This window comes from Mustela putorius, unplaced genomic scaffold, assembly GCF_011764305.1.
Source record: "Mustela putorius furo isolate JIRA1106 unplaced genomic scaffold, ASM1176430v1.1 tig00000145_pilon_pilon_pilon, whole genome shotgun sequence".
Classification (NCBI taxonomy): domain Eukaryota; kingdom Metazoa; phylum Chordata; class Mammalia; order Carnivora; family Mustelidae; genus Mustela; species Mustela putorius.
Genome location: NW_025421294.1, coordinates 3,672,281 through 3,694,594, shown reverse-complemented (window position 1 = coordinate 3,694,594; position 22,314 = coordinate 3,672,281). Strand labels below are relative to the sequence as shown.

The 22,314-nt window shown below is 44.5% G+C and overlaps 1 protein-coding gene across 11 annotated transcripts in view; it reads left to right on the top strand.

Moving 5' to 3' along the window:
- Window positions 1–22,314, top strand: part of MAST4 (microtubule associated serine/threonine kinase family member 4) — a 562,814-nt gene that overhangs the window by 527,799 nt on the left and 12,701 nt on the right. For 8 of the 11 annotated variants that reach the window (XM_013062463.2, XM_045075265.1, XM_013062459.2 and 5 more), the window contains 8 exons: window positions 388–489; window positions 6,242–6,364; window positions 6,568–6,680; window positions 8,499–8,626; window positions 8,984–9,219; window positions 13,384–13,584; window positions 15,918–16,147; window positions 16,695–16,817. In XM_013062463.2, the coding sequence (XP_012917917.2) occupies window positions 388–489; window positions 6,242–6,364; window positions 6,568–6,680; window positions 8,499–8,626; window positions 8,984–9,219; window positions 13,384–13,584; window positions 15,918–16,147; window positions 16,695–16,817 (1,256 nt within the window). The remainder of the gene's footprint in view (window positions 1–387; window positions 490–6,241; window positions 6,365–6,567; window positions 6,681–8,498; window positions 8,627–8,983; window positions 9,220–13,383; window positions 13,585–15,917; window positions 16,148–16,694; window positions 16,818–22,314) is intronic. The other 3 variants (XM_045075267.1, XM_045075266.1, XM_013062462.2) reach the window with 1 other exon arrangement.

Below are 22,314 nucleotides of genomic sequence, written 5' to 3'. Positions count from 1 at the left end.
ATCTAAAACACAGGTATTAAGGGTGTTTACCATATTAAGTCCTCTTAATAACTAGAAGGAATAATTTGTTTTGAGCCAAGTCTGCCAAAAAGAAAAAAAAAATTGAAGAATAAAAAAAGCAAATAAATGGAAGATACTGATTATTGAAATATTTTCTCCCTGCCTTGTTGTAAGCTATGCTGGTTCATGTCTCATGAAACAATGCTCCTAAAACTTGACTGGGCCCAGAAATCAACTGACAGTCCTGTTAAAATGCAGGTTCTGATTCAGGCTGGGATGGAGCCTGACATTCTGTTTCTGTAATAGACTCCCAGGCAACCTCCTGGCTATTGGGACCCAGACTGCTGTTTGAACAATAAAGTTGTAAATGACCTATCTCCCTTCCAGATGAGATCAACTGGCCAGAGAAGGACGAGGCGCCGCCCCCTGATGCCCAGGATCTGATTACCTTACTTCTTAGGCAGAATCCCCTGGAGAGACTGGGAACAGGTTAGAGCACATGTGTTTTAATTGTGCTAATATGCAAAAAATAATGTCTTTGTGGAGCACTCAGAGGTCTTTGTTTGTGTGGGGGGGTTTTGCATAAGAAACATCTGTCGGTTGATGTAGGACATGACTACAACACATCATAATAATAATATTTTGGATTTTTTTCTGAAAGCAGTATGTACACTAGGAAGGCTGGTGGTTGTTTGTCTTTGATTTTTGTTTTTCTTGTTTTCGTCTTTTTTTTTGCAAAACAAAAGTTACTCTTTTTTTTTTTTTTTTTTAAGATTTTATTATTTTTTGAGAGAGAGAGAGAATGAGAGAAAGCATGAGAGGAGAGAGGTCAGCGGGAGAAGCAGACTCCCTATCATGCAAGGAGCCCACTACAGGACTCGATCCTGGGACTCCGGGATAGTGACCTGAGCCGAAGGCAGTCACTTAACCAACTGAGCCACCCAGGCACTGGCAAAAGTTATTCTTAATTTATTTCAATAAATAAAATTGGTCTGGAGGAAAAACTCTGAGGGCGCATAATGGAACTCTTGTATCCTGAAAAATATGCATTTTTAAATTAAAACAGAGGATTTGAGATGTAGAACTTTTTTGTTTGGATTTTTTTAAAAATACATATATATATTCCCAAAAATATTTGATCCAGCCCGTTAACTGTTTATAGACTTTGAAATGGTTTATCAATACTTGAACTAATTAATTACTAGAAATGAGTGTCTGGGGTTGAACCATGCTGTCTCATCATGGTGATCAGCACCCTAGCCCAAGAAAGAGGATTAAAACCATTGGCTTTCAAGATGAAGGAGATAATATAGATTTGTTTCTTGCTGTTTATTTTTTCCCCAACTCTTCTACTTAGAGTTTTTTTTCTGCTTCTCCTCTTCCTTATATTCTGAATAGACAGAGATCCCAATATGGAGTTCCAATCTGCCCCAGTATTATCTAGATAGGGCTAAATATTAAAATATAAATATAAACACCACACGCACACGCACACTGTGAATAGTATCCATAATTTTCAGCAATGAAAATTGTTGACTTGATGGAATATTTACTCTGAGCTGTTTCATTCTACTTCATTATAATAGAAAAATCAGAAAATGCTGAACAAATCATTCTCTCCCTCAGTTTTTCCAATAACTCCTCCAAATACACACGTATACTGTCCATGTTTGCCCACAGCATCCCCCAGATGGAGGGCTCCATTCTTGCTTAAGTATGCTGTGCTACTGGAGTTGATGATGGTGCATTGAAACCCATAGATCATATTCTTACCTTGTAAATAAAGTTTTATCGAAACACAGCAGTGCCATTTATACACATTGTCTGTAGCTGCCTTCATAGTACAGTGGCAGAGTTGAATCCTCAAACTGTATGACCCACAAAGCCCAAAGTATTTACTCTTTGGCTTTGTACAGAAAAATCTCGCTGACTGAATCAAAGAAGACTCTGGCCTCGCTTACGAAAACCTTTTTGAGTTGAGCCTCCTTCTGGAGTACCATGTGCCTGTATGTCTTTTGCAGTGGATGAGTGGGCCTTCGGCGAAGAGTGGAAATTAAGAGCACAAACTTCACAGTCAGATTGCTTGAGTTTAAATCTGGGCTGTGTGACTGTGGGCAGGATGCTTCCTTTTCTGTGCCTCATTTCTTCATCTGTAAAGTGGAGCTTAGAGAAGTACCATCTAGCAGGATTACCGTGAGGATGAAAGATCACCCATTCTGGCTCTTAGCGCCAGGTCAGACACTGCTGCCACTGGTACTGTCATTTTAATTTCCTGCCCATATAATCTGGTACTTTCCCCTGTGGATGTCTGAGATCCAGCAATGGTGGTGGTACCCCCACCTTTGAGCTAATTGAACTCTTTGGACAGAATATATTTCTTCCCACCCTATTTGGTGTTCCTTTTGTCTGAAGCAACTAGCAAAGTTGTTCCTCCCTACCTGCTGTGACCTGCAGTCACATTTGCTTTCTGGCCCCAGAGAGAGGAGTAGCAGTCAAAGAGTCCGTGTCAAGCTTTGACTGGGGCAGAGTTTTGAGGAGTGATTTTTTACTCGCTTGAGCCAAATAAGAGAACCAGTAGCATTTCCAGCTTGTCCTGCAACAACACAAGTATCAATGTCCATGTCCTACTCAGCTGTCCTAGAGAAGCATTGTCCTGAGATATGACCAAAGATAACAATAGAATTGACACATGCCTTCCCAAGAGCCTGCTTCTCTTCAGTGTTCTTGGGTCAGTTTGGAGAGTTTTCCCACTGAGTCTTCTGTCTGTTTCCTTCCTCTGAGAAGACCGGGAATCTTTTTTTTTTTTTTTTTTTTTAAAGATTATTTATTTATTTATTTGACAGAGAGAGATCACAAGTAGGCAGAGAGGCAGGCAGAGAGAGAGAGAGGAGGAAGCAGGCTCCCTGCTGAGCAGAGAGCTCGATGCGGGACTCGATCCCAGGACCCTGAGATCATGACCTGAGCCGAAGGCAGCGGCTTAACCACTGAGCCACCCAGGCGCCCAAGACCGGGAATCTTGACTTCAACAAAACAGGGCTATGATGCTGGTCAGCATGCCCATCTTTCTATATTATATGCTGTGAGTTATCTCTCTGTGCATTTTCTCCCTGACTGCTGCTTGTGTTCTTTTCAGGGCTTGACAATTAGAGATGCGAATCTCCTAGCAGAAGCTCAAAAGAGACATTTAAAAGACCCTGCCGAAGCTCTTAGCATTTCAGGAAGTACTTGCCAAACAGTCAGGTCCAATGTGACAGATCCCAGTAGGGCCTGGAGAACGAGGCTGAGAATCCCGCAGGCCTGCCATGCTGCTTCCAATGACAGCATTTTGGATTTAATGCATATTTAGCGGGCAAAATAATGCACCGTGAAAATGTGTGAATTCACATTTGCCCGAGAGACTAGAGAGGCTAAGAAAAGGAGTGTGAAGAACATAATGGATGTTTAAGAAACTTCCATGAAAGGAGAGAACAACGCAAGGGAGAACATTAGTGTGAAGCATGACTTAGAATTTGGAAACTTGTCCTACTTGAACTAGACTTTTGAACTTGTGAGCTATTGAGCAGCAGCCTGTTTTATTGGACTTTATAGGTCCAATAAGGTGACTGGCTCCCTACCGTGTACCAGCTGAGAGGTCTAGAGTAGTTTCTTCATGATCTAGGTCGCAGTTTCCTAATCTAGGAAAGTGGGCATGTTACCATACCCCTCGCAGGAGGATTGCGAGGACTGAAGGCGAACACGGTCATGAAGTGACCAGGCACATTAACGTAGTGCATCACAGGAGCTCCAGACATAACTGTTCCCTGTCCTTCCCTGCATGGTGAATTGTTACAGTGAGCACTGTCCCCTGCATGAGTTCTAGGGCTCGATCATTTTTTTCAGGCTCATAATGCCATCATCTGCATTGCCCCAGCAGCTTAGACCAGAGGTCATTTCTCCCCAGTGTGTCCTTTTAATTCTTTTGTTCCCCATCTCGGCAAAAGTGCGTGAGAAACAGGACTCCATGGTCAAGGAACCTCTTCTTGGGGCAGGGGTGGGAGGGTAAGGGGTGTGGCACAAAGGCCAAAGGGTGAGAAATGTGGGCCGTGACCCTATGGGGAGGACCCCTTGTCGTCATCCACAGAGATGAAGTAAATGTCCTCCCCAACTTGGGTTCCAAAGAGTGCCGGGTGGAGGAATGTGAACCCCAGTCCTCCCGCTATGGTCCGGAAGTGCCCTGTGAGCCCTTAGATCTAGAGAACTGTGCTTCTCTGAGTAAAGCTGAGTGACCTGAGGGTATCCTCTGTCATCGTTGTGTCCCCATGAGCAGGAGTGGAAGTGAGAGTCCTTGCAGCGCAGTATGTGGTACGCCGCTCGGGAGGGCTTGACCCTGTGGACCTTAGTGTCATAGGCACAGTGAGGGAGCTGGATAGATGTTGAAGATCTTTCAGCTTCTCTGAGATAAGAACGCTGGAAGAGTGTGTGTCTGGCAGCTTTGTGTGGGCGTGTTGGCATCATGACCCTGAGGACGGGCCTGGCTGTTTTTTAAACAGACTTCAGCTCAGCCTCTCCACGCTTTACTTAATAGGCACTCGTGGTCCAGTATGCTTTCTCCCTTACATGTTGTTTCCCCATCCACACATGGAGTTGACACAATGCCTACTTTGCGGGGTTGCTTTCAGTGATTTAATGAAAGGAAACTAGATGCCTCTAGCGTGGAGTGCAGTCCTTGTCCAAGTCAGCCCTCCCACCGGAGTTGCTCGCGCTACTGCCGCTGTGGTTGAGGTCAGACTTCGGTGTTGTGTTGGAAACATGGGGAATGCTTAGTAACAAAAAATCTCTTCTTCATTTCTTGGGGTGATTTTCCCACTTTGCTTTTTTTCTCTCCATTGTTCTCCATACACCAATTGGTCCTGGTTGGGTTTGGGGCCCTGTGCTACAGCAGTCTGATGGGGACACGACCCCATCTCTGAACCACAGAGACAGCTCCCCCACCCCAATACCCAGGGCCATTTCTCCTTCGCTTTGCATTTTTCCTCTTTTTTCATATTGCACAGAGGACAGGGTGGGAAACATAGTGACAAGGGCATGAAAGAGGCTTGAAGTCACCCCTACAGGGTGTCTCCTGGCAGGGAGGCGATTAGAACCTCTGTTAGTCTTGTGTGAAATCTCTCTTCCTGGTGTTTTTTCAGGATAGAGTCTTCCTTCTCTCCCTCCTCAACAGTGTGGGCGGGCGGGAGGTTGAGGGGACGGGCAAGCCAGAGGCCGGATGCTCACGCTATGACTCTGGGCCTTCTTCTCTTTGATGGCGTAGGGTATGATATTTGGTGGGGCTTCCCCTTCCAAATCCTCTTTTATGAGCTGAGGGATGCCTGGGTGGCTCAGTTGATTAAGCATCTGCCTTTGGCTCAAGTCATGATCCCAGAATCCTGGGATCAAGTCCCACATTGGTCTCCCTGCTCAGCGGGGAGCCTGCTTCTCCTTCTGCCTCCCTCCGTGGCTTATGATCTCTCGTCCCCTTCCCTGTCTCTCTCTCTCATATAAAGAAATAAAATACTTTTTTAAGAGAGATACTTTTAAAAATAATAAAATAAACCTGAATTAGAAACATTTTACTGAATTGCGTAGTCATGCTGACTTGGGGGGAAAAAAAAGCCTAAACTTAAGAATTGTGCCCGCTTTTCATCCCATCCTTTATAAATCTGTCAAACAGGTTTGCCAGTTTCTTACCTAAAAACCTGTAACCCACAGCGTCAAAGTCCTACCTATATTAACAAGCGAGCCAGTAAAATTGAATGGAAACCATTATATACTTTTTAGGAAAAATTCATCTTTATTAACCTCGCCTCCAGAGGAAATATTGCTGTGAACACATTTTGCGCCTTGTTAGAATTTCTCTGGTTTTGTACTGAGCAAGTCTGCTGTGGGCCAACGTGCGTCCGCATCCCCAGGTTCGACGTAATGTGGTTTTATGTGGCCGCATCATTAACCTTTGAAAAATGGAGGAAGTCATGGAAAAATTAACCAAGAAACGTGTGCTGTAACAACTGCTGTTAGCAAAATCAAATCCTCTGCTGATCAATTATGGGGAAGAGATTCTTTTATGGGGCGTGTTGGTTATAGAATGACAAAGTAAGATTTCCATGATTCTTTGATTTTTTTCTGTTGCTAAATTGGGGGGTGGGGTGGGTGTTGTTCTTAAAAGCTTTGCTGGAGGGTAGTTTAACATCTCCCCCTCTGTCCTTTCCCCCCTCCCCGCCCCAAGGTGGTGCTTACGAAGTCAAACAGCATCGATTCTTCCGCTCTTTAGACTGGAACAGTTTGCTGAGACAGAAGGCAGAATTTATTCCCCAGCTGGAATCCGAGGATGACACAAGTTATTTTGATAGTACGTGAATTGTCTGACATAAAACATTGTTTGACCTTTACTTTGGTAGAAAATTATCTCCACTTAGGGTAGAACCCTCCAGTCTTGAACCTGTGAGTTCTTACACATAAGGCTGCTTTGATATAGGAGCTCCTAATTACTGTATCTAAAGTAAAAGCTGAAATGCTGAGTAATTGGAACTGTGCCCACACCTTTCCCTGCAGCTCGGTCAGAGAAGTATCATCACATGGAGACAGAGGAAGAGGATGACACGAATGATGAAGACTTTAATGTGGAAATAAGGCAGTTTTCCTCCTGTTCACACAGGTTTTCAAAAGTAAGTGAAATGTGGCATAAACATGCAGGGTCTCCCCAGAGAATCTCCCTCAGACCCTATAGTGGGCATCCCTAAACAGCTGGACAAGATCATAAAAACTACCTACAGTGTTTTTGGACTTGGGGTCTCCTCTATTTAAAATTCCTTGGAGTTTCGGAAGAGTGACTGATCCCACCATCCTGATAATCCAGAGTTCCTGCCAGCTCGTCACGCTCTCCATACATGGGTATGGGGTTTTTTTGGAGGCCCAGATTTGGACTTGGAGTACTATCTTCAGAGAACACCATAGCCATATATATGCAGACCTCGCCCTACAGGACCGAGTCTAGTTCAGTGCCAGTCAGGAGAGGAATCTTCCACCTCTCTGATGCTTCAATGAAGAACGTTGAGCTAGAGTCCTTGTGTACACTGCCCCCTCTTACTATCACAAGAATACAACACAAGGGAGCAGTCAGAGTCCTTGACATCAGCTAGGACCCTTGGGGATAGTTGCTGTGAAATGGGAAAGTCTTGTAGTCAGTAATAGAAAATGTAAGTTACATGACAGAAGCCAGATAAAGCCAAGCTAGAGTTTTGGAAACGGGAGAAGGTAATAAAATCAATGTCCGACAAGGATGCTTCTTACTGAGAGTGGTAACGTGAAAAAATTCTTACCACTCACAAAGAAATCGGACAGTCCTGAGACCAGACAGGGCCCTAGGAAAATGGAAGGGCATCTGGAGGGCCCCCTTCTCCCTTTTGTGCTTTTCAGTAACTATGTAATCCCTGTTGCCATGGCGTTTTGCGTGTTGATTGTTCAGATCTTCTGTACCATGTAGGGCTTATGAAGTGTGCGTTTTTGTACATGACTACTAGATAGAGCATATCTGCAAATGGGCTGGCACTGCCTTCACTGTTTAAAGGAAGGCCATGGAGAGGTAGGGGTCTCCTTGCAGGGTCTGCTGGCCAGCCTGCCCAGAGCCAGAACTGAAGCTTTGCTTATCCTGAGGACAGGCTTTCCTTCGTGCCTGTGCTCTGGCCCATCCAAGCTAGGCCCTAGACTCTGTTCCCTTCCCACTGTCTCCTGTGCGTTAGTCACCCTGGGCCTCACCACAGTACATGATATGCCATCTAAGGGCCATTCCCATGAGAGCAGCAAGGGGCTGTGTTGCTCTGTGGGGAGTGCTTCCTGCCCTGGGCTTTCCACTCCCGATTTTTCTTTCCATCTTTCCTGTGGGACAGCAGAGATCTCAGGTCTCCCTAAACTCTGCTCCCCTTCAGAAACACCGGTCCTATCTTAGGAAGCTGCCTGTGTGTGCATGTGATCTATAATCCAGACAAACCCCTCTGACTCAGAACCAAATGTGCATTGCCTTCCCCTCACACACATCTTGAACCAGGTAATTTATTCTTCTCTTCACACTCAATTCCAATTCATTTCTCTCCTTCTCGCTCCTGACTGGTGGTTATTAAATCTTCTTCTCTGTGATTTTCTTTTTCTGATAGACTTCATGGTTAAAAAGTCATCTAAGATGTGCATTGATCCCAGGGCTTAGAAACCCCAAAGCATCTGTGGACTGGGTTTGCAGATGCAAAGTCCATAATGAGATAGGGAGAGAGCGTGATGACTTCATAACTCCCCACTCCAAGGAGAAAAAAAAATAGATCCACGGCCCATTCATCTCAGGACTCATGTAAATAGCATCGGAAAGTACCTTCTGAATACACAGTTCCAGCTGAAACTTGAGTTGTACTCTCAGATTTTCTCCCCAAGTTTGGGGTTTTTCTGACAAGCTCTTTCAAGAAGGTCGTAATAAACCCCAGCGCTTGGCCTCACAGGTCTTCAGCAGCATAGACCGAATAACCCAGAATTCCGGAGAAGAGAAGGAGGACCCCGGAGACAAGACCAAAAGCACTGTATTGCCGTCCACAGAGACGTTCAGCTGGAGCTCGGAATATTCTGAAATGTACGTGAAACGCCTGTTAAGAAGGGTCGTAAGCGGTCACTGCTAGTGCAGTGGTTCTTCAGGCTGAGCGGGCATCGGAATCTCCTGGTAACCCTGTGAGAACACAGATGGCGGGGCCCATCCCAGCGTATCTGCTCCCCTAAATCAGGGATGGAGGCTGGGAACGTGCCTTTGGCCTAAGGTCCAGGGGATGCTGTTGCGGCCAGTCCGGGGATCGCGCTGTAAGAACCACTGCACTAGACACGTGTTGGTTAGCCTGCCCTCCGTTCCATTTTTACCTCCTTTCTTCCCAGAGTCTCCTCGAACACAGTTTCCTAGTGTGTATGCATACATGCCTCTGTTTTGTTTTTAATTAAGGCAACAGTTATCCACATCCAACTCTTCAGATACTGAAAGCAACAGACATAAACTCAGTTCTGGCCCACTTCCCAAACTGGCTATTTCAACAGAGGCAGAGAAAGATGAAGCTGCTCCCTGCCCCAGAGACCTGTCCGAGGAGCCAGAAAAGCCATCCCTTCCTCCTGCAGAGTGCACTCAGGAGGAGCCTGAGGTCACCACGCCAGCCAGTACCATCAGCAGCTCCACACTGTCGGGTAAGCACCTGGGCATGCTGCCTGCCGTCCACCCAGTATCCATCAGCTGGAGGGTCAGGGCCAGGGTTGGAATCCCAGGCGGCCTCCCTAGGCGGTGACGATGGCTGTTCTGTGCCACTCTGCTCCCTCCTCGGCCCCACGTCTAGGACTCGGGCATCAGCTCTTATGAACTGAGGTCACCCGTCCCGACCACATGGCCAGAGAGTGAACCCTCCTCACTTCAGTTTGGCCCAAGAGCCAGCCTTTGCTTTCACAGCTGGGCTTCGATGGGGTTCTCAGGTGGCAGTCAGAACACCCTAGGACCGTGTTGTGTTTTCTATTGTTGATGCAAAAGCGGGTCTCGCACAGTGGTGTGTAAGTCAGAGTTGGGAGTTGGGAACTGTATCAGACAGTGACATGTTCAAAATCACTCTCAAACATGGCTTCAGTCACCCAGAAGGTACACTATAAAGGCAGCTTTCTTCCGGTGTTGCAGTGGGTGGTGGTTTCTTGGAAAGAGTTGGTTTTGGTCATGGGGCCATGTTGTGCCAGATAAGTTCCATATATCCACACTAGACTTAGCACAGCAAGATGCTTATTCTGTGAGATTCCCAGGTGATCTCCATACATCTGGGACAAAGACGGGGAGGAGAGAGTGAGAAATACCAACACAATTCAAATTGGTGTTTCATGCACATATGAAAGGGTCCCGCTGTAGGCACAGGTTACCATTCCAGTCCTACCAAAACTCCATAGACACGGGTCACTGTTGGTGAGGCAGTCCAGGGGGATTGGGCTTTTCTTGGAGAGTACTTTACAGTGTCACTTTTGTGTAACGTAACATTCCTGACAGCAGAGACAGTATCTTCAAAGGATTTTAAAAGGCTTACTGTGTCATTAGGTGATCAAACTTGCATTTCCCTCAGACCAGCCAAGAGCACTTAAAATATTACTTGGTTTACAACAACTGTTTGCACAGCATATCCTTCCACAGAGAAGGGTACATTTATGCTTTTTTTTTTTTTAAATGAAACGTGGATATGGCTTAGGGTTGCTATGATAATTTTCATTAAGCTATATTCAATATGCTGTATTGATAACCATGAATGATTCCAAGAATTTTTATGAACTTTTTTTAAATCTAACTGAATATTCCCAGCATAACTCTTTTTAAAATCATTTCAAGAAAACACATCTTACAGCTTAGGTTTATTTCAGCCAAGCTGAAAAGTTTGCTTCTGTGGAGCTTTTCATGTGCTTCTGGTTTATCATAGGGAAAAATAATGTGGGTTTGTTTGTTTTTTTTTCTTTCTCCCTCTTCCCCTCAGTTCTGTTGCCATGTAGTATAATTCCCCTTATCTTTACTTTTTTATAAAGCCAAGGGAATAGCGACGTAGAAGTAGTGTAGGCACAACCTAGTGGTCCAGGATTCTTAATTCTTTTTTGTTTGTGTATGTGGTCAAGCCAAATGGAATTATCTCAGTATTTTATATTTCTGGTTACTAAGGTCTCTGTTTCCTAGTTTATGATCATGCTCTAAAGAGAGTATACTTAGCTCCATTTAAATTTTTTTCTTAATACAGTAGATCACTTAGTCTCCGTGCCCTGGTCCCCATCAGCAGTGTCGGAGGGAAAGGGAGTCTAAGCAGTTGATTGATTACTTTCATAATTTAAAAAAAAAAAAAAAAAGCTGCTAGGTCCTGCTGTGCATTTTGATTAATTGATTCAAACCACCTTTCTGTCTCCCCCATACACACACTAAAAATAATCAAAGACCTTGGGGGCTGTACAGAATAGAGAGATGAGCTGGTCTGCTCACGGCCAAGGGTAATTAGGAAATCTGAAAACCGTGACTGTAGTAAAATTAAATTTGTTGATTTTTATATTGCTCCACCATCAAAAAGAAGGAACCCTTGACATTTACAGAACATTAAGGTGACATTATCCACCACTGGCAGAGCAGAAATGCACGCTTAAACCTAGGGCTATGAAATGAGGTGGTGGATGCAGGAGGGAGGGATGATAGAAAACAGTACATTCACGTGCAGACCTTTAAGGGAAGTAGAGCTTTACACCTCTTTGTTTTCCTTTGTGACTTAAGTTGCTTTTGAGTGGGTGAGAAGTAAAAGTCCTGAGGTCCTGGGTGTATTATTCACTGTGAAGAGATTCAGCTTTTCATTTTGCATTTGTCAGGGATCCCACCCGCCCCTGATTAGCAAGGAGAAGAGTGTGTGACTTACCCGAAAGGAAGCTTACGGATTTTGAGATGAGGTGTTTGGTTCGTGACACGGTATTCATCAAGTCCTTGAGCTGTTGATTCCTTTATTTAGAGAGCGCAGAGTAGATGGACTTGAGTGAGATTGTGTTGAGCAGATGGGAATAGGAGGGCTGCTGATACATCCCTTAGGATTATCCTTCTCTGTAGGTCACATGGATGTCACATGGATGTCTGAATCCTTTCCTGCACCCACAGCACTCTGCCAGATCCCAGCTTCCCTTAGCGAGGACTCCACCTCTAGGGCAGGTGCCACTTCTGTGCACAAAGGCCAAACTCGAGCTATGCCATTGAGTGGTACGGTCAGCAGCAGAACAGCAATGTGAGCTAAGTCTTATCCAGCCTAACCCTTTCCCCGGCAAGAGTGTTGTGTCCTTTAAAACCTGTCGACTGGGCTTTCAAAGGGTCATTTGTGTTTTGTTTTGTTTTGTTTTTGTTGTTTTTTTTTTTTAAGATTTTATTTATTTATTTGAAATAGAGAGAGAGAGATCACAAGTAGGCAGAGAGGCAGGCAGAGAGAGGGAGAAGCAGACTCCCCACCAAGCAGAGAGCCGGACGTGGGACTCGATCCCAGGACCCTGAGATCATGACCCGAGCCGAAGGCAGAGGCTTAACCCACTGAGCCACCCAGGCGCCCTCAAAGGGTCATTTGTAATGGTCGTTTGTATCAGATTCTCTGCATGGATTGCAAACCTTAAGGTGATGATTGTCTTGATGGTTTTTAAAGCACACGGTGGAGAAGGCCTTGTAACACAGCATTTAGAAGTCAAAATGATATCAGCTTTGCTTTTTCTGGATAGACAAAGATAAACTATCAGTGATTTTTAGAAAAGAAAGAAAACTGGTAGTCTGCAAAAGCAAGAGTAGGAAGAACCAAAAGGGGAGGCTGTTCACCTTTTCTCTGCGGGAACTCCACATGTGACTTCTGCCCAGAAACTTTGACTCTTTGTGTGCCATTGCCCAGACAGACATCAGTGATTTTCCATTTTTATCGCCTCCTACATGGTTATATTCCCTTGGGATCCCCTCCTGAGGGGAGTCCTAATTTTTTAACTAAAAACAAGGAGACAAAAAGAATACCTCCAATGTCTCTTAAGAGTTAATAAACAAAAATAAAGGCACAGCAACCTTAGAGGAGAAAGGATCTTACCACGGGTCCCATAACTTCAGGACAGAGCCAATGACACACTGCCTGGAGGAAAAGTCAGGAGGATGTAGAGAGCCACTGAGTAACATAGTGGGTAATAGGCTTTGTCATCCTGTGAGGTTTGCAAAGAGTGGAGAGTATAAGGGGGCATATGGCATGAGAAGTCCAAGGTGACACCTCCGACACTCTTCTATCAGTTAAAGTGTGAGCCTAGTATAGGTGTCCTGGGAAGATGGTATGAGGTGACACAGGCATAAGTCTACACGAAGACATGAGGTGATGTCCACTTACCACAAAGCAGCGTTGTCCACATTATTAAGACATTGCTAAGGTTGATCACTAATATCACCGGATAACCATATTAGACAGCGGACGGTCATGGTGTTGATAAGGTGGTGCTGGTTTATAGCATGGCCTTCTGTGGGTTGGGAATGAGGGGGAGGAGTTGTCACTACAAGGGTTGTAAGATAGACATTCTAGAAAGGAATGAGTCTTCTAGGCAAGGGGAGTCACGGGGCTGAGAAGAAGCAGACTCGTGGACAGGTAGAGTGACACCTGAATGGACGCCACTTTCCTCTCCCTCTCTTCCACGTCCCCTTTCTCCAACTGGTCATGACTGTAATGTTTGCCTGACACCATAAGGCCCGTGAGCCACAGGGGAGGACGTTTCCCAGTTTGTTCTTCCTTCCCTCTCTCTTCCCCTTTCCCTACCTCTCTGGTCCCAGATTTCCCTGAACGTGTTTATCCCTTCTTCTTTGTGCAGTTGGCAGTTTTTCAGAGCACTTGGATCAGATAAATGGACGAAGCGAGTGTGTGGACAGTACAGATAATTCCGCAAAGCCATCCAGTGAACCCGCTTCGCACATGGCCCGGCAGCGATTAGAAAGCACAGAAAAAAAGAAAATCTCGGGGAAAGTCACAAAGTCCCTTTCTGCCAGTGCTCTGTCCCTCATGATCCCAGGAGGTAGAGAGACATCTACTCGCATGAAATTGTGTGATGTGCGCATGTGACCCTCCTTCCCCGGGTTGGGAATGCTGATGGGGATGCAAGATGGCTAGAGGCGATAGCGAGTGGTAGCTGGTTGACCCTGCTGTTCCAGGAGCTGCTCCCTGCAGGCACTCCAGGCCTCCCAGACAGCATGTGTCGCTGATTTCTTCTGGCTTCTTTCTGCATCGGGAGAGGAGGCAGGCTTCCTTCCCACAATGCCTTCCTTCTTATATTTGTTTTCTTTCCTGTTCTGCTCCTCTCTCCCCAAGTTCAGTAGTAAATTTACCTCCTCTGAATAGTTTTTCTTCTTGAGATGGGGCATCATTTATATACTTTACTGAGCTGCTTATAGCATCTGTGTTGGAAAGCTAAGTATAGTTTTTCCTCATCTAATTAATGAGGAAATAGACATGGAGGATGTAAGTTTTTCATTTCCAGGGATGCAGAGAGTCACAGACAGCACTGAAGTTCTACTTTTTCCCAACGCTGTCTGTTGAGCTATGCTTCCTCCTACTGGCAGTCAAATCATTTTCTTCCATGTATTGGAAAACTGCTTAATGATGGTTTTGTGGAATTGCAATATTTTTCCATAACTGGGTTTTGCCTCCACAAATCACCAAGTCCACAGCAATTCCACTGGAAAAGATGAAATACACACCCTAGGGTTGGTGACTTACCGGTAGTTCCAATGGCGGCAAGGGAGTGCAAGTAGTAACTGAATTCTGTTGCAGACAGCTTGCATTGGGAAGAATACAGACCATGTCTAAAAGGAATCATTGATATTTTCAAAATTTCCTGTTTCAAAATTTTCCTGCTTGTGCAGAAAGACATTTGACAGAAACAACTGCTTCCGTGGAGGTACTGCTCCCTCTAGTATATCTTTGCTGGGAGACATCCCCTCTAGTACCATAAAACAAACACCTAGTTTGTTTGAATGACTGCTCATAACCCAAAGGCAGTGGCCCCCGAGCAGCTGTGGTGGGGAAGGTAAGTTCGCTTTCGAAAGGTGCTGAGAAGGTCCAAATCTTAGTCAAGTAGAGCAGCTGTTCCGCTTGGGAGGGAAGGGGTCAGGGACTTGGCTTTCCAGCAGGTTCAATGTATGTGTGTGTCCACTCTGTCCTGTGCCTGCTTGCATGGTTCAAAGTTCACTGCCCACCGGTGTGTGGTGTGTGTCTCCTCACCTGGTCTTTTGACCTTTAGAGAAAAGGTAGCCAACAAAAGAGAACCAAGATGCCGCGTGCAGTCACAAAATGAAGGAGCATGGTAGTGAGACACTTAGCTTTGTTCGACTTTGGCCAGACCTAAGAACGGGAAGAAATGATAGTGTGGATAGTCTGAGCTCTCTGTGTCCACAGGGGACTCAGTGCACCTGGTGAGGCTCAGCAGCCCTGGGGCTCAGTCGGCTGGCTCCCATGGGGCTCACCCTTGCAACCTCAGTGTCTTCTCTGGATTGTTCTTCTTGTCAAACACACACCCAGTTTCCTGTGACCAGTTAAGATCTGTTTAGATTCACACAGATTCATAAGATGGAACGCAATGGCAACAATTAAATTAGAAGTGTGTTTGCTTCTTAAACAAGAAGAACAGAGTAGAATTGCTATTGTGGAAGGTGAACAAAGTGTTTGTTAAAATTTCTCTATTTCACCTGCATTATCCTCTCAGAATCATTGTCAGAATTGTAGGTAACATATGAAGACAATCAGTTGTAGTCAGAGGAATGAGGAGTGATTCGTTGAGAAATTAACATTGCCCTGTTGCTTGATCAAAATCGCTTCATGAGTATTAGCTCAGTAATACTATAGAAAGCAACTGGGGTGTTGATAAATGGCTTTCCTAACCGTGCATGTTTGAGAAGAACCGTGTTCAAGTTGTTGAGGGCAAGATTTGAAGCCCGAGGATCTCTTACTCTGGGCCACACAGTATTCTCTGTGTAAAGGCATACTTGAAATTTGTGCATCTGTGATTTGTTTCTGTAATTAAAATAAAACATGCTAACTAGAACTATCACAGCCAGGTAGGAGCTAGGTTTTGGGTGTGTTTTAATTAGTGTAAGGAAATAAGAAATTATAACTTCAGAGAATTCATTGAAAAATTAGTTAAAATAGACACTTTTGAAGTTCTCTTAATAGCCTCTGTTCAGAAAGCCATGCTAGTTAAATAAGTATTTTTATATTATTTCTTGATGAGACATGAATGAGTTGGTCTTGCAGCCAAGCTCCTAGTCATGGCAGGGCTGATGCGTTGTGGGCTGACTGCACAGACATCTGTGTGATCAGGATTGGCTTTGATGCCTGGCTTCTGTGTTGCAGATATGTTTGCTGTTTCTCCACTGGGGAGTCCAATGTCCCCCCATTCCCTGTCCTCGGACCCTTCTTCTTCACGAGACTCCTCTCCCAGCCGAGATTCATCAGCAGCGTCCGCCAGTCCACATCAGCCTGTTGTGATCCACAGTTCTGGGAAGAACTATGGTTTTACCATCCGAGCCATCCGGGTGTATGTGGGAGACAGTGACATCTACACGGTGCACCATATTGTTTGGGTAAGACCACCAGCCTCTCATCCTCGTTCATTTCCACTCCCACCCATCCTGGAAAATGAATAAGTTGGGAGGCTGATCTATGAGTTGTTTTTCCATTAAGCTGACATTGAAGACCTGTTCATGCCCTTTCCCTTTATGGGGAGTGGGCATTGAATTTAACAAAAAACTAGTAATTTCTCATAATTCTGTCAAGCTTTCCTGTTTGTCCACTCTGCATAACAAGCTGGTGGAAATTGTCAAAGATTGTCCTCTTGCCACGTTCCTTTTTTGGGGCTTTTTGGTTTGGTTTGGTTTGGTTTTATTTTTGTAATCTTTTTTCTGATCTTCTTTTATTTTAAAACAAAACTACCTTCTCCACTCACCTGAAATTTTGTAAGGAATGGTCCTATTTTAGGATGATGACAGAAAAGGAATAATAACCATGCCTTCTTGATTTCCGCTTAGGATCATTTGCTGATAAATTCAGAATATTCTCCCAGAAGAAACAGCAGATGTTAGGGTTGCCATTTGTTGGCTTATGAATGTGTACTCTGTTCTTGGACTTTAGAATGTAGAAGAAGGAAGTCCAGCATGCCAGGCAGGACTGAAGGCTGGGGATCTGATCACACACATCAATGGAGAACCGGTGCATGGACTTGTCCACACGGAAGTTATAGAGCTCTTGCTAAAGGTATTATCTTTTTATGTCCATGCCATACAGGGAAAGCAGGTCATCAGAAAGAACTGGTACCAAGAATTCTCTCCTTAAGTTCTATAGTTCTTCTCTGTGGTACATACTCAGTCTTATCACTGAGAAAGCTATTTAATAGTCTAAGGTTTAATATAAAGGAGAAGAGAATATGAATTCTCTGGTTATTTATATCATGAAAACCATGTTCCTATATCTGCCCAGTCACTTCCTAATTGAACTTCTTATTCTAAATCACAGATAACAAAAGTTTTTTGTTTGTTTGTTTTTTGGTTGTTGTTTTTTTTCCCCCATTTTATGAACCTCACATAGTAAAATGTTTGGAAATCACCTATCCTAAGGGTAATTTTCTTCAGGATCATTAAGTTTTATTCTAGTACAATGGAAGATGAAGTGGTATTAAACTGTGAGGTCAGATATGAAGGTTCATTCTTATAGTTGAATTTCCTTTGAAAGATAGAATTGTGAATACAGGGACCTCTGGGTGGCTCAGTGAGTTAAGTATCGCACATTTGGTTTCAGCTCAGATTGTGATCTCAGGGTCATGAGATCGAGCCCCACATCTGGCTCTGTGCTCATCAGGGAGTCTGCTTGAGATTCTCTCTCTCCCTCTCTGTCTCCCCCTCCCCCCACCATGTGCACGATTACTCACTCTCAAATAAATAAATAAATCTTAAAAAAAAAAAAAGAATTGTGAAAATAAGCACATATACCATAAATGACAGAAATAGGTAGTAATGGAGGAGGGGGTGGTAGCAATCATTAGGCCTTCCCCCACCTCATACAAATGAATTTGAACATAAATCATTTTCTGTTGTAAGCTGAATAAAGCTTATAGAGTTAAGATCACAAGAAGCGTGGACATGAGCGGAGGGAGAAAATCTACACTGATCCTCTCATTTCTGTTGAGTTACTTGCTGTGTCACCTGCTGACTGTAGAATATAAAGTTAGAGCTCCAAATATGGGTCTTGTAAAAACAAAGATGAAGTTTGTGTTTGCCTGTAAAATCTGTTCAGAAAAAGAAGTCTGTGATCCGAAATACAGTCTCTAATTGGAGGATTATTTTACACACCCACAGGTTTATGGATGACCTCTTGCTTTTTGAGCACCAAGGGGTCTGTAAGGGACTTCTACACAGAGAGGTGGTGTGAACCATAGCTTCAAATAACCTACAGGGTATTGAGAGAGCATTAATTTGTATATGCTATTTAAATAATGTGCATTTAGACCATTTTCAGAATACGTGCTCTGAGTCCAGTGCCGGATGTAGATGGTAGATGTTGATAACACAGGAATTGTTATAGTCCTTGCCCTTGGGAAGTATGGGAGATGCAGGAGATGTATGGAAGCACGTAAAGTTTAACTTAACTAGTCAGAGGGAGGGCTGTCATACTTTCTCAGAGAATATTCTGTGAGTAGAGAGACATCACAGAGAAATTTCATTGATTTGAAACATGAAAGAAAATTAGAACTCTAGAAGGCACTACAGAGAAGTGGGTATGCTAAGCCTCCCAAAACTTAGGGCAGTTTAATGACTTTTTTCCTTTCCTGTCATTCCCACAGCTAATAAGAATATATTCTTCAAAAAATTAAGAGTCTGGCCTAGGTTTTTAAGAGTAGTTAATAGCAGGCATATCCCAATGTCCATTGTAAAGTAGCAGATTTTAAGAAAGTTATTGCCATTGATTAATTCACATTATTAATGAAATTTGGGTCTTGGGCTCAAAACTGAAGTCTGAATGGTTGGGGCCTGACGTTGCCCTCATAAATTCCTACAGATTGTTACCTAACACTAGCCAGCTTTCTCACAAATGCATGTATTGATCACTGGAGGGATGGGACTCAATATTGAGAGAACGCTGCAGGGCCATAGGCAGTGTTGGAAATCCGCTGAAGGTCGTGCTGAACACGTAGCAAATCCGACAGAGCCCTGCAGGGCAGATCTTAACTCTTAAAGCTGTCCATGTAATCCCAGCATGCACCTCATACCTGGATATAGATGGGTACCCAGTAACTGTGGGGTTGAGGTGAACAATGGGGTTCTCCTTTTCCTGCTGTCCAAAAGTTACCATGGGAGGCGCCAAGTACCACACGTTGCTCCTGTTATGTCTTGACTCATGTCTTTGGTGTACGTGCCGTTCAGTTCACCATTCAACATTAAATGGCTCGAGTTAGGCTCCGCTTTTCAGTGTGCCTTCCGAACAGAACAGAAGACATGGCGGGTAAGACCTGAGTTTTTTCGTTTCCTTCCCCATCTATCCTTGATAATATTCTTTGTCCACCCGGTGTGCAACAACTCACTCCTAATAAGTGTCCAAGAAATGGGAGGCACAGCAGTGACGCTGACTTGGAGGTCCTTTGGCTGTGGAAGTCACCTGAAATGACTTCGGGCTCTACAGGGCAAAATTCTAGAAGGGATATACAGACTCATGAGTCTGACCAGCAGCTTCTTTCACAGTCCCTGCTCCTGTGGTCCAAGGCTGCCTCCATTGCTGGCTCACAGATTGCCCCTTTGTGAGGAAGAGCCCAGGGAAGTTGTTTTGGGTCCCCCCACCCACTGTGTACATATCCAATATAGAAACCTCTCCACCGAAGAAGCAGGCAGGCAGAGACAGGTGTTGTTTATCTATCTCTAAAATGCTCAGTTGCTCTTCTCTAGGAGCTCACCTTTTGTTTTAGATTGTAAGTCTGTGTTTTACAGGTGAGGTTCTGTTAGTTGTTATTCATCCTGCTAGAGCTTTTTCAGATCTTGGCATTAGCATTTAAAAGAAGGTCAAAGGGATTTGAAATGGTAACATAGTTTGGCTTCCTGCCTTCCTTACAACAGCATTGTTATATGCCGCATGGCTCCAGCCACAGTGTATCTCTTTGTCATTTCATGTATCTGCTCATAAAATCACAAGAAATAATAAACAAATATGTATATACATATATATAAATGTGTGTGTATATATATATATATATATATATATATATATCTTTAGAAAATATGCATTTGTTTCCTTGGCTGAGACATTTGATGATTTTCATAATTTGTTTTATATTTGATATGATTCAGGATTTTTAAAACCTGCTTCTGTGGAATTTGAATATATATTTCTCCTGAAGGTCTCTGGCAAAGCCTCTTGGCAGAATCCAGTCCCATTTGTAACAGTGTGTCCTCCCCTGGTCATGGAGCACCTTCGTTCCTGGATCTAGTCAGTGTGGCTCTGAAATTGCGTACACACAGCCGCAGCGCGTTGGAGAGCCCTGGCGTCTCTGTCACAGAGCCAACCGGAGGATCCTGCCTCTGGTTCATAAAGGAAGCACTGGAGAGGAGCAACCAGTGTAATGAAACAAAAAGGATACAAGGGATTTAATTATCTTCCCAGTGAACTGTGTAATCATGCAGCTTTCTTCCAAATTTAAGCAGCAGTTCTTGGACAACTCGTGAAGTGAGGGATACCCACACTGGGCGCCCTCATGCCGTCGCTCGCGGAGCACCAGGGTAACAGCTCTGTTTCGCTCCCTTGGATGCTGCTTCCTTGACGGTTTATACTTGCAGGCTGCTTCGTGAAATGTCGTGGCACCCTTAGGCAAAGGTGGGGGCTGCCATGTGTCTGTTTAGAAATGCTCCTAGAGTACTTACTTAGCTTTTGGAATGTGAACGCCAGAAGCATTTTCCATTTAAGGTCTTTACCTTTGGTCTCATTGCCCCTCACAACTTGCAGGGAAACCCGCTGGGGAGCAGGGACTTAGGTCCGCAGTCATTTCACATGGCGGATCCATGGAATTACAGAATCCTGTGACTCTCCAGGTCAGCGCCCCACTGCCTCTCTGACTCCCGTAAAGTGTGCTTCTTCACCTTTGCCTCCCATGCTCTCCTGCCACCAGGAGTTAATCACCTTCTTTCGGCTTTCAGGTTAGCCTTCTCCGAGAACTTCGCCAAAGCAATAAAATCTTTCTTCACCCACTGCTGTCGTGGGTGACGTCCCTGTTGAGGCACATAACAATGTGTCTGGCTTTACCTGCCTAATCAGGAAACTCCCAATTCAACCAGGTTGCTTTTTCAGGATAGCATTAGTTTAAATGCCCAGTGCATACAAGAAGCCCTAAAACTTCATCAGCCCCTGCTTCAGAAATTTCTTTTCTATGAACTCTGGGGAACTTTTAGATACTAAAATGAAGACCATAAGATAGTGTCATTATTACCCTCCCTACCTATTCACTGAGCCCAGAAAATGTACAAAGCATTGTGTTAGGTCCTGAAGGGTCTTAGAGCAGAGGACTCTGAGAATAACAGGTAACAGACAAACTCCCACAATCCTTACACCCTGGGAGGTAGGTGCTGTAAATAACAGTGTGCGCCCACTTCACAGATGAAGGAATCAAAGCAGGAGAATGTTGGCTGAGCAGTCCGAGGTTACCTGCTAAGAGGGAGTAGAAGAGGGTTTGCGCCCTGCTGTGTGGTGTCAAAGCACATGCGTGGCGTTAGTCCAACCAGAGTGCCCTATACCCGAGGTTCTCTGATTGCCAGTAATGCAGTACAGTGTTCATGTGGAAAGACAGTCCAATATCGGTCTGCAGTCAAAGACACAGACTGTAAATATGGCCCAAAGTCCAAAGGACAGACAGCTTAAACTAGGGTAGACAGGGAGGAAGAGTTGGAGGTTATGGGTGGAGCGTTAGTGTGTGGGAAGGGAGTGCATTATGGTCTCAGTAGAGCAGAGGGAGTGTGTGCAGACAGAAGGGCAAGAAAACTCAACGTGCTTGAGGTACGTGAGTAAACGGGCGTGGCAAGAGCCCGGGTTTGTATACAGGTTGGGGCATGCAGGTTGGTTGGAGCTGGATTGTAGAGGATGTGAAGCAGAGCAAAGACATTGATCTACAGAACGCGCAACAGTCCCCTTGTGTGTGATGCAGAGAAAGGAATATAAAAATAGTCTACCTCAGGAAGCTATCCAAGGCCAACCGATAAGCTCACGTGGAGCCAGGCTGAGAGGAGCAGTGCGGTTAGCCTGCTTTTGTATTGAGTTCAGCCAGCTTAAAGCAATTTCCCTCCCACCGTGCACAATTACACAAATAGTTAATAGGAAAAGTCAACAAATTGAACATTTAACAGTCTGCTGGCCCCCTTTTTTGTTGTTTTTTAAACAAGTACCACAGAATTTCTCTTAGAAGAGTTCACTTGTTCTTTGGAAGAAAGTATTGAGGAGGAACTGACCCAGTAAGACAAATTGCACTCGGCTCAGACAGCCCTCCATGTGGCCAATGCATCCACCAGGTGGCAGGCTTTACGATTCCTAACCCTGTTGGCGGAAAATGTCGTTTTTCTATTCGTTTACCATTTTCGTTGTCATTAATGCTCCTGGTGAAATATTTGGAGTCTGTATCTTCTGTGTCTGTAATTCCTCCTTAGGGAAATTCTCTCAGTGTATTTACGTCAGTCAAGCAAACGGTCCCCCGGAACAAGTCATATATAGAAACAAGGAAGAGAAA